This window comes from Rana temporaria, chromosome 12 (genome assembly GCF_905171775.1).
Source record: "Rana temporaria chromosome 12, aRanTem1.1, whole genome shotgun sequence".
Lineage (NCBI taxonomy): Eukaryota > Metazoa > Chordata > Amphibia > Anura > Ranidae > Rana > Rana temporaria.
Genome location: NC_053500.1, coordinates 114,937,293 through 114,957,348, shown reverse-complemented (window position 1 = coordinate 114,957,348; position 20,056 = coordinate 114,937,293). Strand labels below are relative to the sequence as shown.

At 43.1% G+C, this 20,056-nt stretch overlaps 1 protein-coding gene across 2 annotated transcripts in view; it reads left to right on the top strand.

Annotated features, from left to right (window-relative positions):
* LOC120918610 (protein-glutamine gamma-glutamyltransferase E-like) overlaps positions 1–20,056 on the top strand; it is a 148,841-nt gene that overhangs the window by 87,282 nt on the left and 41,503 nt on the right. The window contains exons 5-7 of one of the 2 annotated variants that reach the window (XM_040330284.1): positions 5,829–5,957; positions 6,044–6,215; positions 12,924–13,062. The exons of the other annotated variant lie outside the window; for it this stretch is intronic. Coding sequence (XP_040186218.1) covers positions 5,829–5,957; positions 6,044–6,215; positions 12,924–13,062 — 440 coding nt within the window. The remainder of the gene's footprint in view (positions 1–5,828; positions 5,958–6,043; positions 6,216–12,923; positions 13,063–20,056) is intronic. 2 annotated transcript variants of the gene reach the window in all.

Below are 20,056 nucleotides of genomic sequence, written 5' to 3'. Positions count from 1 at the left end.
TGTGTGCTGCCTGCGAGAGATCGCCTATATACAGCCCCACATATCATCCTACACATCGCTCTGTATAGACTTTCTCATGTCCTCTATAGAGTACTGCATACACCGACCTGTACAGTGTTCCCGATCATCCCCCATGGAGCTCTGTGACAGCTATACATTCTATATGTGACAGAATTATATAATACCTCCGATCATCCCACTATCCCCCTATATACATTCCTGTGTCATCCCATACATTGTATGTTCTATACAGTACATCATAGGATACTTTCTATCATCTCCTATAGAGTACTGCATGTTTTACTTCCTACTATCCTCTATATATATTTCTGTGTCATCCTATACATTCTATTTTCTATCAACCCCCATAGAGTACTGTGTCACCCTATACATTACTCTGTTATACTTCCCACCATACCATACCATATATATATTTATAGAGAGAGCTCTGGGCGATCTATACACTGTCCTGAATAACTCTTCCTTTACTACCATTACTCTCTATAATACTTCCCTTTATCCTGTGTGATCCTATACATTACTACTATACTAGAAAAATACTTTTTGATTTCACCTGTACAATGTTGTACGATACTGAACATTACTGTACGATACTGAACATAATAATACTCACCATGATCTTTAGATTGTTCCATATGTGAAGGACCCAGCCTTGGGGGGTGGCAGTGAAGGACCCAGCCTTGGGGGGTGGCAGTGAAGGACCCAGCCTTGGGGGGTGACAGTGAAGGACCCAGCCTTGGGGTGGCAAAGGGAGTAAATCCAGGCCTGCACCTAGCCCTCCTTCACTCTATCCAAAATATAAGAAAAAAAAATTCTGTTGCACCTACATTTTAATATTCAAATAAAGCATTTAAAAGGTAATGTGACTAGGATTTTCTATTCCATGGTATTTCCTACAGTGCAAATGTAGGTGCAGTGTAGAAACAATTTGGTGTTCTGTGTCCGATAATGTCATCTATTCACCATTATAAAGAAAGCCCTAAAACATAACTTTTTTAAAGATTTTATATTTCATGGGGTTCCGAAGAATAGCCGTTGTATATTTGCTTTCCCCAGGGCTTTTTTTCCTCAGAGATTAGGTGCAGGAGCCCATCCCCCTCATCCCACAGAGGAGAGTAGTGATGTGGTGCTCTGTGCATGCTACATCATAGGGTGGATGTTGACAACAGAATTCAGAGTTCAGGAGTGTTTTATGCACAAAATGCAGGATTCAAAAGTGTACGGGGTCGGGGTCTGCAATGTGTTAAACACACAATGCAGGGTTCAGGAGTGCGCTACTAAGGAGTGCAGGGTTACGGGAGTGTGGTGTACACATAATACAGGGTTTAGGAGTGCGTTATGCACAGAATGCAGGGTTTAGGAGTACACTACACACATAATGCATGGTTCGAGAGTGCATTACACACAGAATTCAGGATTCAGAAGTGCATTACATACAGAATTTAGGGTTTAGGGTTTGAGAGTGTGATATGCACAGAATGCAGGGTTTAGGAGTGTATGATGCACAAAATGCAGAATTCAGGAGTGCGTTATGCACAGAATGCAGGATTCAGAAGTGCATTGCAGCGAGTGCACCTCTACACCCAAAGCTCACCTCTGCATCCTTCTTCCACAGCTTATCTCTGCAACCCCCCAACCCTTCCTCCTCATCAACTAAGCTCTGCAGGCATTGTCTTCAGGTCTGACTTCTGCACCTCCACAGTCCTCACCTTTTCACACACAAAACTCATCATCTCACCTCTCAGCAGCCTCCTCTCAATAGTATTTCTTTCCCACACAGTGCACTAAGTGCACACTCATTTGTGGCTCCGCCTCTCCCTCATTGACCAGCAGTGGCAACGAGATCATCCAACATGGGGGCGTTGCTACTCAGGCACCAGGCTGCAGCTGAGCATGGGTTGCCCCCTGCAGTCCATAAACACACTACAAGATTGGAGGGCACACTGCCCCTCCCGTGTGCCCTCCATGAGTGCAGGGCAGAGAGGGTTCTTTGGGAGCTGCCATAAGAGGTGTGCTGTTACAGAAGCCAGGCTTCTGTGTTTATAAGTGACAGCAAATAGCGATGCGCACAGAGCCACTGCTGGAGGTGGCAGAACTCCATCCGGCCACGTTTTGCCTGGAAAAAAAAACATGGGTTTTCCAACAATTGTTGAGACAGTAAATTATAATGACCTCAGTACAATCAGTGTCCATCCTTTATGGGTCACTAATTTTAAAATGTCCATGATTAGGTCTCTGTTAGTTGACCACTCTCATTGTAGTATCATTTATAAGAGCTGATCTTATTGGTCACACTGTTTAATTAACGCCAAATATTTGGATGTAATCCCAGTTTCTAAAATCTCATACTATATAAGCTTTAATAAGGTAATATAATTTCAAAAGTTGTTTAGCCTCTGTAAATCTAAAGCTCTTATTAAAGTATTACCTGGTAATCCTGCCATGCTTCTCTGGCGATGACTACAAGCAGCTGTGCGGATACACATAGCGCAGGCCTGATCCACCTTTGTTACTGTCAGGAAGCTGTTCCTGAGCAATGAGGTGCAGCCAATGCTGCATGTGTTTATAGGAAAGAATAGGCTGAAAGAGATGCTAAAGAGGATTTAAAAAATCTAAATACAATATTTTGTAAAATAAAAAATGGCAATTGTTTATGATACACATAATTTAGAAAACTAATTTCTGTCCAGTTAAGAGTTGAGATCTAATTTAAAATGTACATATTAAAGCGGAGCTCCGCTGGAAAAAAAAATATTAAAAGCCAGCAGCTACAAATACTGCAGCTGCTGACTTTTAATATTAGGACACTTACCTGTCCTGGAGTCCAGTGCCGTCCACAGCAGAGGACGAGCGATCGCTCGTCACTCTGCTGCCCCCCCCCGCCATCCTCGGTGAGGGAACCAGGAAGTGAAGCGCTCCGGCTTCACTGCCCGGTTCCCTACGGCGCATGCGCGAGTCGCGCTATGCCTGCCGATTGGCTCCCGCTGAGTAATAGGAGCCGAGTGTTCCCAGAACACAAGGGGGGAGGGGTGACGTCATGCCCGCAGTCTGCCCGAGACTGTGTGGCCGGAAGTGGGTGCAAATACCTGTCTTTAGACAGGTATCTGCACCCCCCCTCCCCCCAGAAAGGTGTCAAATGTGACACCGGAGGGGGGGAGGGTTCTGATCAGCGGGAGTTCAACTTTAGGGTGGAGCTCCGCTTTAAAAATCTAGTGGCCCAGACAAATTCTCCCACACTTGGGCCTGCTACACCCACTTCCGCACCTAAGATAGATATAAGCTACTGATGAACCAAACTCAATCTAACCCATCACCCCAAGATACGTTAGACTCATAATTTCCCCATCCCTAACTGATGTTCCTATTAAAACACGAGACATAGGGCCTCCCACCCCTAAACAAGGTAAGAGTGAGGGGGGACCCCTCTCGAGACATCTAATTATATATATAGTACTGCTCTATAGGCTGCTCTATCCGTATTTCATTAATTTTTTTAAAGACAGTTGGCAGAGACTGGGAGGTGAATCACACCCCTTCCCCCTCTCCAACACAACTTCCTTCCCCCCCTCCTCGTTCTTCTCCCTTTCTTTTTCTCTTATTGGTTTACATCTTCAACCATCTTATGCAGCTACTAGAGCTCTTTATCATAAAGCATCGAAAAGTTACCAGATCGGGTCACATATCACTTAAAGGGGTTGTAAAGGAAAAAATGTTTTTCCCTAAATAGCTTCCTTTACCTCAGTGCAGTCCTCCTTCACTTACCTCATCCTTCCATTTTGCTTTTAAATGTCCTTTTTCTTCTGAGAAATCCTCACTTCCTGTTCTTCTGTCTGTAACTCACCACCATAATGCAAGGCTTTCTTCCTGGTGTGGAGAAAGCCTCTTGAGGGGGCGATCAGGAGTGTCAGGACGCCCACTAACACACAGCTCCTTTCTCTATCTGCAAAGTATAGAGTGTCCTGACTTGCCTGCTCGCCCCCTCCCCCCTCAAGAGGCTCTTTCCACACCAGGGAGAAAGCCTCGCATTACGGTGGTGAGATACAGACAGAAGAACAGGAAGTGAGCATTTCTCAGAAGAAATAAGGACATTTAAAAGCAAAATGGAAGGATGAGGTAAGTGAAGGAGGACTGCACTAAGGTAAAGGAAGCTATTTAGGAAAAAAAATAAATTTCTTTTACAACCCCTTTAATCAAAATATCACACCTAATGTCCGTGGTTATTATATCAACTCTTAATGACCCAATTTTAGACATGATATACACCTCAATACAATTTAGTACTATACAGAGGGCTTGTTACTGTAGCTAATGTTGAACAAAGGTTCAACAAAGGTTGTTGTAAAGGTTCGTCTTTTATTTTCTAAATTGGTTCCTTTAAGCTAGAGCATTGTTGGTTCACTTACTTTTTCCTTCGATTTCCCATCTAATAGCTAGATTCAGATACACTGGCTTAATTTTGAGGCGGCTTAGCGTATCATATATACGCTACGCCGCCGTAAGTCAGAGAGGCAAGTGCTGTATTCACAAAGCACTTGCCTCCTAAGTTACGGCGGCGTAGCGTAAATGGGCCGGCCTAAGCGCGCCTAATTCAAATGAGGAACAGGGGCGTGTTTTATGTAAATGACTCGTGACCCGACGTGATTGACGTTTTTAATGAACGCCGCATGCGCCGTCCGTGGACATATCTTAGTGTGCATTGCTCCAAAGTACGCCGCAAGGACGTATTGGTTTCGACGTGAACGTAAATTACGTCCAGCCCCATTCATGGACGACTTACGCAAACAACGTAAATTTTCAAATTTTGACGCGGGAACCACGGCCATACTTAACATTGGCTAGGCCAGCTATTTGTTCGACTAACTTTACGCCGGAAAAAGCCTTACGTAAACGACGTAAAAAAATGCGCGTACGTTTCTGAATCGGCGTATCTAGCTCATTTGCATATTGTACGCCAAACTCAACGGAAGCGCCACCGAGCGGCCAGCGTAAATATGCACCCCAAGATACGACGGCGTAGGAGACTTACGCCGCTCGTATCTTAGCCTAATTTAAGCGTATCTGGTTTCCAGAATACGCTTAAATTTACGACGGCGTAGATTCAGAGTTACGACTGTGTATCTACTGATACGCCGGCGTAAACGTCTCTGAATCCAGCTATAAATGTTTTTTTTCTTTGTTTGAATTTCTAACTTCATGTTTCTCCTCAGTAAGCTTTCCACCATCATCCGAGTGGTGGAAAGTCATTTAGAACAGCTTACTGAACAGCTTACTGAGGAGAAACAGGAAGTGAGAAATTCAGACAAAGAAAAAAAACATTTAGAAGGGAAATCGAAGGAAAAAGGTAAGTGAACCAACAATGCACTAGCTTAAAGGAACCTATTTAGAAATTAAAAGACGAACCTTTACAACCCCTTTAATGGTTCCAACACAACCAAACCGTATGTCTTAACTAATACTTGTTTTATAGACTTTTAGACTTGTTTTTCGGCTTCGTTATATATTCTGAACAACAACTGTTTTACCATTGATTGTAACTGCTAATGGGTTTTTCCAACGTCTTGTTCAACGATATTGTAAACCTTCACTTCTTTTTCTACCAGTAAAATATTGTGGAATAAAAAAAATGTAGTGAAGCATGGTGGAGTCCTCCTTCTCACTAAAGCTTTGTCATAAGACTAGCCCTAAATAGCTTTCTTGCCTAGATATTTGTGAGTGTATATATACTATACTATATGCCTTTATTTATATGTATATATATATATATATATATAATTTTTGTTTGTTTTGTTTTAATTACCATCACACAGTTTGAAAGAGACATATTGAACATCACCCTCACCATGCTTGACAAGAATCTAGAATACCGGAAGAACCCAGCTTTGGATGTGTCTCGCAGACATGATCCCCTTTACGTGGGAAGAGTACTAAGTGCTATGGTGGGTGATTTTTTTTTTAACTTGTCATAATTGGAAAAGATTTATCTCTAAAAAACTTGACAAAGTAATCTGAATGTATTCTATAGGTGAACAGCATTGATGACAATGGAATCATTATTGGGAGATGGACCAACGATTATAGTGATGGAGTGAGCCCAGGAACATGGAACGGAAGTGCTCCCATTCTCCGCCAATGGATGCAGAGCGGACCGGTCAGATATGGGCAGTGCTGGGTGTATGCAGGAGTACTTTGTACAGGTGCAGCTTTTCAAAATTACTACGACTAACAGTATAATCCTTTTCAGTAGAACATTGGGGAGGGGAAGGTTGAGATATGAGGCACCAACTTTCTGAGATGAGAAAGTATTTAGCACAAAGGGCACACTGCGCTATGCCCCTATGTAAACCTAATATGCAAATTATTTGTTAAACCCTCCAGTGCTTTTTCAAACACTTTTTTTCCTATAGTGGCTTTTCAAAATAACAAATGCAATTATTTGAAGGTCAGATAAAAAGTTAAGTACAGCACAACACTTTTGATAGTTAAACCTAAAGGGCCAGATTCACAAAGAGATACGACGGTGTATCTACAGATACACCATCGTATCTCTGACGTAAACTGGTCCTATCTATGCGCCTGATTCATAGAATCAGATACGCATAGATAGGGCTAGATCCGACAGTGTTACAATGTGTTACACTGTCGGATCTTTTTTTCAATTTAAAAATGTCGCCGGGGGCGTTCCCGATGATTTACGATAAATAATATGTAAATCAGCGAGATACGCAAATTCACGAACGTACGCGGACCCGTCGCAGTCTTCTTACGTCGTTTCCGTAGCGGTTTTCCGTCGTATACTTACCCCTTCTTTTATCAGGCGCAGCCAATGTTAAGTATAGCCGGCGTTCCCGCGTCGAATTTGAATTTTCCTACGTCGTTTGCGTACGCCGATTCACGAACACGCGCGTCGCAAGTCCCGCTCACGTCGCAACCACTGACATCCTAGTGACGTCAGTGGGAGCAATGCACGCCGGGAAATAACCCGGACGACGCATGCGCATTTAAAACGGCGCGGGAACGCGCCTGATTTAAATATGACACTCCCCTAGCCGCGGAATTGGAATTCCGCTGGGGGATTTAGGATCCGCCGTCGCAAGTTTGGAGGTAAGTGGTTTGTGAATTAGCCACTTGCCTCCTAAACTTGCGGGAACGGATCTTAATTCACGTAGATCGAGCGGATCTATAGATCCGCTGAGCTACGTGAATCTGGCCCAAAATGTATAGAAGTACATCAGACTAGAAGTGGAAATCTCCCTCACCAGATATGGGAGTTGGGACATGGAAAGCAATAAAGCACTGACACAACTTCAAAATCTGTCCAATGTCTTGTACACACGATGGTGAAGAAAAAATATTGCGCTTATTTTAAGTGGAAAAGCAGCGATCAAAATTGTTATACCACACAAACAATATGCAAAGGAAAAAAGATCGCGCTAAAATAAAAAAATTTGAATGAGTAAAAACACATTAATGTTCATATTAATGTGCATAAATAAGTCCGCCCATAGGCAAATTCAGTGTATATGTTCTCCCAAGTGTATATGGAAATCCACACAGGAAAGTGATTGACAGGAAAGAGCCTCCACCGCAGTCAAATCAAGCCTCTTACCGAATGGAGTTGATCTCCAGATTATAAGAGATCAAAAACAGCATGGTAAGAGCATGGATAAAGGTGTCCAATATGAAGCCCAGATGATGGAAACTCGTGATTCGTATCTTTAGAGAGACTCCCGATATGCCATCTGAGGGTATGTAGGAATAAAAAGGGCTCACATGGTGTAAAACCTTAATTTATTCGTTAAAATAAGTGAAGATACACTTACATTGCATTCAAGTTTGCAGAGCATAAAAGCCGGCCAGCTTCAGCATATACAGCCCGTATCCGGGTAGAAGGAAAGACGCGGTGACGTCAGAACGCCGCCTCCCTACGTTTCGTCACGACAGGACTTGGTCACGGGACCCTGTACACACGAGCCGAATTTCCAACGGAAAAAGCCAGACAGAAGCTTTTCTTCAGATTTTCTGTCCGTGTGTATGCCCCATCTGACTTTTTCCGTCGGAATTTAAATTTTTCCGAATTCTGAATTTCCGGTCGTCTGGATGCAATTCCGACGGACTAAAAACCACGCATGCTCAGAATCAAGTCGACGAATGCTCGGAAGCATTGAACTTAATTTTTCTCGGCTCGTCATGGTGTTGTACGTCACCACGTTCTTGACGGTCGGAATTTGGTGTGACCGTGTGTATGCAAGACAGCTTGATCGGAATTCCATCGGAAAAAACGCTGGAGTTTATTCCGACGGGAAAACCGTCGTGTGTACAGGGCATCAGACTTCTAAAATATGTGTTTCCTCTTCTTTATCACAACCATCAAATACACATGAATTGAAAAAGATTTATCATAATTTTTTGTTTTGCAAAGTACTTTCTTACCATATTCCAAGTTCCTGCCCCCCTCCTCGCGTGCCATGGCTGATCTGACAACAGCTTTGAAGGAGAGGGCTGATTCATATCTGCAGCTTGTCTTGGCTGTGAGCACTTTCCAAAGGCAAGTAACAGCAAGAGGAATGCAGAGGAAGGGGGATGTGTCAGTCTCTGCATTCCTCTTGCCACTGCTTTTCTATATAAAGTGCTTACAGCTGGGATAAGCTGCACTTATGAATCAGCCATCTCTTTCAAAGCTGTTGTTGGATCAGCCACAGCAAAGTGGACAGGTTGGACCCTAAAACTTTAGTTAGAGAGCACTTAACATGGGATAAAGTACTACATGTACTTTGACCAATAAGATACATGACTGTAACAAAAATATTATGATAGATATTCTTTAACCACTTGCTTACTGTGCACTTAAACCTCCCTCCTGCTCAGACCAGTTTTCAGCCTTCAGCGCTGATGCACTTTGAATGAGAATTGCGCGGTCATACAACACTGTACCCAAATTAAAATTTTATAATTGTTCACACAAATAGAGCTGTTTCATATTTTGTTATAAAATTTAGCAAACAGGTAATTGTTCTCCTTCATTGATATGCGCTGATTAACCGCTTAAGGACCGCCTCCTGCACATTTACGTCGGCAGAATGTCACGGCTGAGCACATGCACGTACAGGTACGTCCTGTGCTAGTGCCCAGCCGTGGGTCGCGGGCGCGCGCCCGCGACCTGGTCCGAAGCTCCGTGACCGGTACCGCGGGACTCGATCGCCGCTGGAGTCCCGCGATCGGTCCCCGGAGCTGAAGAACGGGGAGAGCTGTGTGCAAACACAGCTTCCCCATTCTTCACTGTGGCGGCGTCATCGATCATGTGATCCCTTTTATAGGGATACACAATCGATGACATCACACCTACAGCCACACCCCCCTACAGTAAGAAACACATATTAGGTCATACATAACCCCTTCAGCGCCCCCTTGTGGTTAACTCCAAAAATGCAATTGTCATTTTCACAGTAAACAGTGCATTTTAAATGCATTTTTTGCTGTGAAAATTACAATGGTCCCAAAAATGTGTCAAAATTGTCCGAAGTGTCCGCCATAATGTCGCAGTCATGAAAAAAAATCGCTGATCGCCGCCATTAGTAGTAAAAAAAAAATCATAAAAATGCAATAAAACTATCCCCTATTTTGTAAACGCTATAAATTTAGCGCAAACCAACCGATACACGCTTATTGCGATTTTTTTTTACCAAGAATAGGTAGAAGAATACGTATCGGCCTAAACTGAGGACAAAACAAGTTTTTTATATATATTTTTGGGGGATATTTATTACAGCAAAAAGAAAAAAATATTGTTTTTTTTTCAAAATTGTCGCTCTATTTTTGTTTATAGCGCAAAAAAATAAAAACCGCAGAGGTGATCAAATACCACCAAAAGAAAGCTCTATTTGTGGGAAAAAAAGGACGCCAATTTTGTTTGGGAGCCACGTCGCACGACCGCGCAATTGTCTGTTAAAGCGACGCAGTGCCGAATGACAAAACCTGGCCGGTCCTTTAGCTGCCTAAAGGTCCGGGTCTTAAGTGGTTAAGCGGCACTGATAGGCTGCACTGGTGGGCACTGATAGGCAGTACTGATGGGCACTGATAGGCACAGATAAGACGGCACTCATGGGGACAGATAAGGCAGTACTGATGGGCACTGATAAGATGGCACTGATGGGCCCTGATGGCTGGCACTGAAGGGCACTGATAGGTGTTACTGATGGGCACTGATAGTTAACACTGATGGGCATTGATAGATGGCACTGATTGGCACTCGTAGGTGACACTCATGTGCACTGGTAGGTGATAATGATGTGCAGCACTGTTGATGAGGCATTGGTAGTTGGCACTGTGGGCACTGATAGGTGGCACTGGTGGGTACTGGTAGGTGGCATTGTTGTGCTTTGTTAGGTGGCACTGACAGGTGGCACACAGGAGGACAGATGAGCTGGCGGCAGCTCTCCCTGATCAGGACTGATGTCCCTCTGTCAGCGTGAGGAGAAAAAATTGCCGATTATCGGCTCTGTTTACATCACATGATCAGCTGTCATTGGCTGACAGCTGATCACGTTGTATGGGGTCGGGATCGACCCCTTACCCCGTAATAAGAAGCCCAACTCCAATTAAAAAGAAAGGTCCAGCAAATCGGGGAAAAGAGAGATAGTACTATTATATGCAGAAAGATTTCTTGTCTGAGGCCGCATACACACGATCAGTCCATCCGATGAGAACGGTCCGACCATTGTCATCGGTTAACCGATGAAGCTCACTGATGGTCTGATGTGCCTACACACCATCAGTTAAAAAAACGATCGAGTCCAACGCGGTGACGTAAAACACGACGTGCAAAGAAAAATGAAGTTCAATGCTTCCAAGCATGCGTCAACTTGATTCTGAGCATGAGCGGGTTTTTAATCGATGCTTTTGCATACTAACTAGGGTTGTCCCGATACCGATACTAGTATCGGTATCGGGACCGATTCCGAGTATTTGCCCGCAAAACCCCCGATACCGAAATAGAATACTTCTCCCCCCCCGCCGACGCCGCCGACGCATCCCTCCGCTACGCCGCATCCCCGCTTGGTTAATACGGGCGGGGAACATTACAGCATTCATTTGAATAGCTGTAGTCTTTCCTGCCGCGCCGCGTATAGACACTCCCCCTTGCTCGGATGAACTGTCCAATCCCGAGCAAGGGGGAGTTTCTATACACAGCGCGGCGCGAAAGACTACAGCTATTCAAATGAAAGCTGTAATGTTCCCTGCCCGTATTAACCAAGCGGGGATGCGGCACTGCAGCGGGGATGCGGCAGCATGTACGGTAAGGGGGATATGGCAGCATATATGGGGGGGCATGGCTGGATATGGGGAGGACATGGCTCATGGCTGCATATGGGGGGGACATGGCTGGATCTGGGGGGGGACATGGCTGCATATGGGGGGGACATGGCTGCATATGGGGGGACATGGCTGCATATGGGGGGACATGGCTGGATATGGGGAGGACATGGCTGCATATGGGGGGTACATGGCTGGATATGGGGGGGACATGGCTGCATATGGGGGGGACATGGCTGCATTTGGGGGAACATGGCTGGATATGGGGGGGACATGGCTGGATATGGGGGGGACATGGCTGCATATGGGGGGGACATGGCTGCATATGGGGGGGACATGGCTGCATATGGGGGGGACATGGTTGGATATGGGGGGGACATGGTTGGATATGGGGGGGACATTGCTGGATATGGGGGGAAATGGCTGCATATATGGGGGGAATATGGCTGCATATATGGGGGGGACATGGCGGCATTTTGGGGGGACATGGCTGCATTTGGGGACACATTTAAAAAAAAGTATCGGTATTCGGTATCGGCGAGTACTTGAAAAAAAGTATCGGTACTTGTACTCGGTCCTAAAAAAGTGGTATCGGGACAACCCTAATACTAACCATCGGTTTTGACCTATCGGTTAAGCGTCCATCGGTTCAATTTTAAAGCAAGTTCTAAACATTTTTGACCGAAGGATAACTGACCGATGGGGCCCACACACCATCGGTTTGGACCGATGAAAAGGTCCTTCAGGCCGTTTTCATCGGTTTGGACCGACCGTGTGTACGCGGCCTGAGTGATCCCTATATCACAAAGGGCTTGTTTACACTTATGGTTGAGACCATAAACCACACTTTTTTTTTACCTTACCCCAAATGTTCCTTTTTAGATGCAAAAACTTTGCAGCTGCCACGGGAAATATAACCCCTATCACACTTGGTAGGTCATACTGCCCATTAAACATGACCCATTCAAGAAAACTGGGCTGCACTGCAACTTCTTCTACACATCTGTTTTTTTACAGGGTTAAAACCACCTGTCAAATGCCTCTGAAAAGCAATCCACACTCAGATCACTTTTCAGAGGCATTTGACAGGTGGTTTCAAACCCGTAAATACACACAGTTGCGCAGAAAAAGTGGCAGACCTTACCACTAGTGTAAACATGCCATTAAGGACTCTGCAGTGACCTAATGTTTAGAGAAGGCAATCACAGTACCTGGCAGGGGACACATCCGCCAACTCCCAGATGATTTGAATGACAAAGAGAGTGTCTCAGGCTGCAGAGTTTGATTTGTAAAAGGTAGGAAATATAGGCCACTGGAGAGATGAGTATAATGCCTCTTTTCCTAAAGGACCCGACAGGGTGGCTTTCAACCCAAAACTGTACAAAAAATATTTGAATTACAATTTATTTTGGTTGACCAGCGATAATAACCATAAGCATAAAACATATATTATAACATATAAGATCAGTGTTATATAAATATACTTCCATACAGAAAGTTTGTAGTTTATGAAAAATTCTATAATGGACATCTACATGACATGAATATAAAATAGTTGTACAATAATATAATTTTTTTCTTTTGTTGTCCAGCATTTAAATGTTTGGGGATACCAGCTCGTACAATCATAAATTTCGAGTCTGCTCATGACGGTGATCAAAATCTCCAAGTTGATGAGATCTATGATGAAAATGGTGTAAGGGATGACTATGAGACTCAGGACAGCGTTTGGTAAGTGTGTCAGGTGCACCTAATAAAAGAAAAAAAAATTGTTGTTGCACTATTAGGGCCTTTTCACACGGGCTTTCCGATCAGGTCCGCCTGTCCATTTTTCATTGGACACTCCATTCACCCCTATGGGGCAGCGGATGTCAGCGGTGACATGTCCGGTGACACCCACTGCTAGGCATGTGCATTTTGTTTTGTTCCGAATCAAAATTCGGATGAATTTTTCATTATTCGGACATTCGGATGCATACGAATTCCCGAATTGTAATATTAACGAATTTAACCGAATCCGAACGAACGTTTTCGAATCGAAAACCCGCAGACGAAATTCGATCGAATTCGAAAACAAATTCTATTCGCCTCGAATTCGAAAACAAATTCTATTCGACTCGAATTCGAAAACAAATTAAAATTAAAGTGGAAAGCAAATTTTAATCAAAATCTAAAAAATATAAATCGATTTCTAAAAAAGAATACAATAAAATAGAATATAAAATAATAAAACGATAGAATGAAAATCAATGAATGAATGAAATCTTATATAGCGCAACACATGCAAACTTAATCGCCTCTCAAAGAATAGTAAAGAACAGAATGGAATTTAATAGAATGTAATCAAATACAATAGAATATGACCTGGCTTCTTCTATCTATCTATCTTCTATCTATCTATCTTCCATTTTCTGAAATTCGAAATTCATATAGAATGAACTCAAATTCGAATAGAAAAATATTAGAATAGAGTAGAATAAAAAAAAAATATATATATATATATATATATATATATATATATATATATATATATATATATATATATATATATATATATATATATATATATATATATATATAATATTTTATTATTCTACTCTTCTAATATTTTTCTATTCGAATTTCAGTTCATTCTATATAAATTTCGAATTTCAGAAAATGGAAGATGATAGAAGATAGATAGAAGAAGCCAGGTCATATTCTATTGTATTTGATTACATTCTATTAAATTCCATTCAGTTCTTTACTATTCTTTGATTTTCATTCTATTGTTTTATTATTTTATTGTATTCTTTTTTAGAAATCGATTTATATTTTTTAGATTTTGATTCAAATTTGTTTTCAATTTTCATTCGAATTTGTTTTCGAATCAAATTGTTTTCGAATTCGATTCGAATAGAATTTGTTTTCGAATCCGCTTGAAATATTATCGAATCCGGTCGAAATATTTTCGAATCCGAATGGATTTTTCGAAATTCGGTCGAAAACTAACGAATTTCGAAAACTAATTTAACACATGTAACGAATCTAACTTAACGAAATTAATTAAATAACGAATTAAAACGAAACAAAACAAATTTTTCCCAACTGCTATCCAATCGGATCCTTTACGTCAAATCCAGATCAATGGTGACCTTATTTACCATCTGTCTGGTGGATCGGATGGGATTAGATGAAAGCAGACAGGCGGTCCAGCTTCATCCAATCTCCCCATAGAGGAGAGCGGGGTTCTGACAGGTCTGTCTCAGCGCAGTGAGCAGAGACGGACCTGTCATCCGCCTGCTCAGCAGGGATTAATGGATCGATCCCCTGCTGAGCAAGAGGAGTCTGTCAAACGGACAAGCCCATGGGAAAGGGCCCTTAGGCTGGGCTCACACTGATGCGAATTGGAAGTAGGTTTCCCCTCATCCAATGCCGCATGACAGGAGAGTGTGACCGACTTTCAGTGAAGCCGGTTGACACACCTCCGGAGCGGCCGCGGTCCCAATTGCAGAAGGGTCCTGTGTGTCATCTGTTCTGTTTCAGTTGTGAATTCAGCCAAAAATTTGGACCTGATTTCCACCTGAAACAAGACACGAATAGGACTCCCTGCTGTGAGCTGCGGTCGCAGATAGTGTGAACCCAGACTTATAGCCAGATTCAGGTAGCTTTACGCCGGCGTATCAGTAGATACGCCGACGTAACTGTGAATCTACACCGTCCTAAATTTAAGCGTATTCTGGAAACCAGATACGCTTAAATTAGGCTAAGATACGAGCGGCGTAAGTCTCCTACGCCGTCGTATCTTAGGGTGCAATATTTAGACTGGTCGCTAGGTGGCGCTTCCGTTGAGTTCGGCGTAGAATATGTAAATTACTAGATACGCTGATTCACGAACGTATGTGCGCCCGGTGCATTTTTTTTACGTCGTTTACGTATGGCTTTTTCCGGCGTAAAGTTAGTCGAACAAATAGCTGGCCTAGTCAATGTTAAGTATGGCCGTCGTTCCCGTGTCGAAATGTGAAAATGTTACGTTGTTTGCGTAAGTCTTCCGTGAATGGGGCTGGACTTAAGTTACGTTCACGTCGAAACCAATACGTGCTTACGGCGTACTTTGGAGCAATACACACTGGGATATGTACACGGACGGTGCATGCGCCGTTCATAAAAAACTTCAATCACGTCGGGTCACCAATCATTTACATAAAACACGCCCCCTCATCCTCATTTGAATTAGGCGCGCTTACGCCGGCCTCATTTACGCCGCTGTAACTTAGGAGGCAAGTGCTTTGTGAATACAGCACTTGCCTCTCTGACTTACGGCGGCGTAGTGTAAATACGATACACTACGCCGCCTCAAAGATGCGCCCGGCTACCTGAATCTAGCTATTTGACTTAAAATACAATTTTATATCCTACGTAAGTTTTTTAGCATTGTTTGCAATCTCATGGGAGAGATTTAAGCAGGCCATACACGGTCAAATTTTTAACAAATTTTCTTTTCAAAATCAGAAAGTTTTTTTTTTTTTTTGTGATCCGATGATGCCACCATTGATTTTCGAAAACCTTCATGTTGCCGGGAATATTCGTTTCTCTCCGGGAATATTCGTTTCTCTCCGGGAATATTCTTTTCTCTCCAGGAATATTCTTTTCTTGCACATGCGCATTGTTTTTTCTATTACATTTCTCGCACAATTCTCCCATCATTGATCAGAAAATCGTTAGTTTTTCAAAAAATTTCCAACATGTCGGATTTCTCAAATTTGTTTGCCGCATGAAAATCGGCTGTTGCGGCAGCCCACTAATGGTGCGAAATTCGTACGAAAATTCTTTGATACGATTTTCGAAAGAAAATTCTTTTGAAATTCGAACCGTGCATGGCCACCTTTAGACTGACCATACTGGCCCTTCAACTAGTATGTAGTACAAGGGCCTGCCTGATTGCATACAAATTGAAAGTGTTTAGGTTTGGCCTCATAATATATGGTTTTGGTACATCTACAGGAAAATTGTACAAGAAAATTGTATAATGTATGGCCAGCCTCACCCTCCATTCTTGTCCCAGAAATATAACAAGAAGTGGGTAAAATTTTTCCCAAATATGGGAAATTCCATCCTTCACAGCTGTCACCATTGTAAGATCTCCCTTTACTGATCCAATGACTACTACAAAAAATTTAATTTCCTATAATGTTTTGTCCTAATAACAAAATACTGGAAATATTGGTAGATTCTAATGCCTCGTACACACGATCGGAATTCCCGATGAAAAAAGTCAGACGGACTTTTTCCGTTGGAAATTTTGACGGAATTAGAAAGAGAGCATGTCTGTCTGTATGGAACTCCGATGGAGAAAAAAAACACGCATTTAAGTCGACGCATGCTCGGAAGCATTGAACTTAATTTTTCTAGTATAGTGTTGTACGTTGGAATTTGGTGTGTCTTTGTGTATGCAAGACAGCTTGAGCGGAATTCCGTCGGAAAAACCTGTTGGAGTTTATGCCGACAGAAAAACCGATCGCGTGTACGGGGCATTAGTCCATATATTGAGTTGGCCCACCCTTTGCAGCTATAACAGCTTCAACTCTTCTTGGAAGGCTGTCCACAAGGTTTAGGAGTGTGTCTATGGGAATGTTTAACCATTCTTCCAGAAGAGCATTTGTGAGGTCACGCACTGATGTTGGACTAGAAGGTCTGGCTCGCAATCTCCGCTCTAATTCATCCCAAAGGTGTTCTATTGGGTTGAGGTCAGTCAAGTTCCAAACGTTCTCATAAACTTAAACTTAAACTTCTAAACCTTGTGCACAGCCTTCCCAGAATAGTTGAAGCTGTTATAGCTGCAAAGGATGGGCCAACTCAATATTGAACCCTACAGACTAAGACTGGGATGTCCATAAAGTTCATGTGCATCTAAAGGAATACCAATACTTTTGACAATATATAGTGTGTACTGTATCTCACAAAAGTGAGTACACCCCTCACATTTTCGTGACAACATTGAAGAAATTACACTTTGCTACAATGTAAAGTAGTGAGTGTACAGCTTGTATAACAGTGTTAATTTCCTGTTCCCTCAAAATAGCTCAACACACAGCCATTAATGTCTAAACTGCTGGCAACAAAACTGAGTACACCCCTAAGTGAAAATGTCCAAATTGGGCCTAATTAACAATTTTTCCTCCCCGGTGTCATGTGCCTCATTGGTATTGCAATGTCTCAGTTGTGAATGGGGAGCAGGTGTGTTAAATTTGGTGTTATCGCTCTCACTCTCTCATACTGGTCACTGGAAGTTCAACATGGCACCTCATGGCAAAGAACTCTCTGAGGATCTGAAAAAAATTATTGTTGCTCTACATAAAGATGGCCTAGTCTATAAGAAGATTGCCAAGACCCTGAAGCTGAGCTGCAGCATGGTGGCCAAGACCATACAGCAGTTTACTAGGACAGGTTCCACTCATAATAAGCCTAGTCATGGTCAACCAAAGGAGTTGAGTGCACTTGCTCGGTGTCATACACAGAGGTTGTCTTTGCGAAATAGACGTATGAGTGCTGCCAGCATTGCTGCAGAGGTTGAAGGGGTGGGGGGGTCAGCCTGTCAGTGCTCAGACCATATGCCGCACTCTGCATCAAATGGCTATCGTCCCAGAAGGAAGCCTCTTCTAAAGATGATGCACAAAAAAGCCGACAGTTTGCTGAAGACAAGCAGACTAAGGACATGGATTACTGGAACCAGGTCCTGTGGTCTGATGAGACCAAGATAAAATTATTTGGTTCAGATGGTGGCAAGCATGTGTGGCAGCAACAAGGTGAAGAGTACAAAGACAAGTGTGTCTCGCCGACAATCAAGTATGGTGGTGGGAGTGTCATGGTCTGGGGCTGCATGAGTGCTGCTGGCACTGGGGAGCTACAGTTCATTGAGAGAACCATGAATGCCAACATGTACTGTGACATACTGAAGCAGCGCATGATCCCCTCCCTTCAGAGACTGGGGTCCAGGGCAGTATTCCAACATAACAACCCCAAAACACACCTCCAAAATGACCACTGCCTTGCTAAAGAAGCTGAGGGTAAATGTGACTGGCCAAGCACGTCTCCAGACCTAAACCCTATTGAGTATCTGTGGGGCATCCTGAAACGGAAGGTGGAGCACAAGGTCTCTAACATCCACCAGCTCTGTGATGTCATCATGGAGGAGTGGAAGAGGACTCCAGTGGCAACCTGTGAAGCTCTGGTGAACTCCATGCCCCAGGGGGTTAAGGCAGTGCTGTAAAATAATGGCAACCACACAAAATATTGACTTTGGGCACAATTTCGACATTTTCACTTAGGGGTGTACTCACTTTAGTTGCCAACAGTTTAGACATTAATGGCTGTGTGTTGAGTTATTTTGAGGGGACAGCAAATTTACACTGTTATACAAGCTGTACACTCAATACTTTACATTGTAGCAAAGTGTCGTTTCTTCAGTGTTGTCACATGAAAAGATATAATAAAAAAAAACTATACATATATCTGTGTATGAGTAATTTATTAGGAACATCTGTAGACCTGCAGAGGATGACCAGACTGGATGAGCTGAAAGAAACCACATGTTTTTAGAGTGTAGGAAAATGTTTCACCACTATTGTTAAATAACTCTGATTTAGCTATTGACTGGTTACTCCGATCATCTAATGCCATGTACACACGATCAGGCTTTTGCCCAACCAAACTCACATCGGAAAGTCAGACGGACTTTTTTCATCGGAAATTCCGATTGTGTGTATAAGGCATTACACTGCATACATTTTCACTGCACAGTTAGGATTGTTAGAGGGATACACAGTCACTAAACAAATCTTGGAACATGATGCGAGCCTTGTCCCTTGTGCACGTACCTCTGTACTCTTGGATACAATAGTGGATGGGGTAGCTTCATCTTTCTCCCCGCTTTGCTCTTTTTGGGTTATAGGAGTCTCTGCTGTCCAGGGGGCTGGACCTGGATGCAATGCTGAGATATGCTGATCACTGTTACACTCTCTGCATCATATGTTAGCTTTGCAGTCAGAGATGAGTGATGATACCGCTCTAAAAACTGCTGATGCACTGGCTATGCACAGGTGCATTGGATAGAAGAAGATCCTGGACCGCCATACTCCTTAAAACGATGTCTTTATTGTACAAATAAAATCCAAAAAAACAACCAAAGCGATGCAGTCAAAATTAAGTGAACAACAGGAAAAAGGTGGCTTACTCATAGTTAGCTTTGCAGTCCTTAGCAAAATGTTTGGATGCACAGCATCTAAAGCAGACACAATTTTCTTTCAGGTAAGCTTTACTTTCAATTAGGAATGAGCTTCGAGTTTGAGTCAAACCCATGTTCGACTCGAACATTTGCTGTTCGATTATTTGCCGAATTGCGAACATTATGGGCCATTCATGCCAAATTCGAGTGGCGCGTCACGGCCCATAATTCACTGCGGCATCGCTGTGCATTGCTGGCTGATTGGCCAAGCATGCACTATGACCCGCATGCTTTGGCCAATCACACCGCGGTAAGAACGGAGAGCCATAATTGGCCAAAGCCAGGGTGGCTTTGGCCAATTATGTCTCAGGGGGTTTAGTACATGCCCCACACTATATAAGGCCGCCTACGTGGCGGCCTTGTGCAGTGTGTTACAAGGGCAGAGAAAGATAGACAGAGAGAGAGAGTAATTCATTTGATTTAGATAGAGCAGGAAGGCGAGTTAGTTAGCTGCAGTGACAG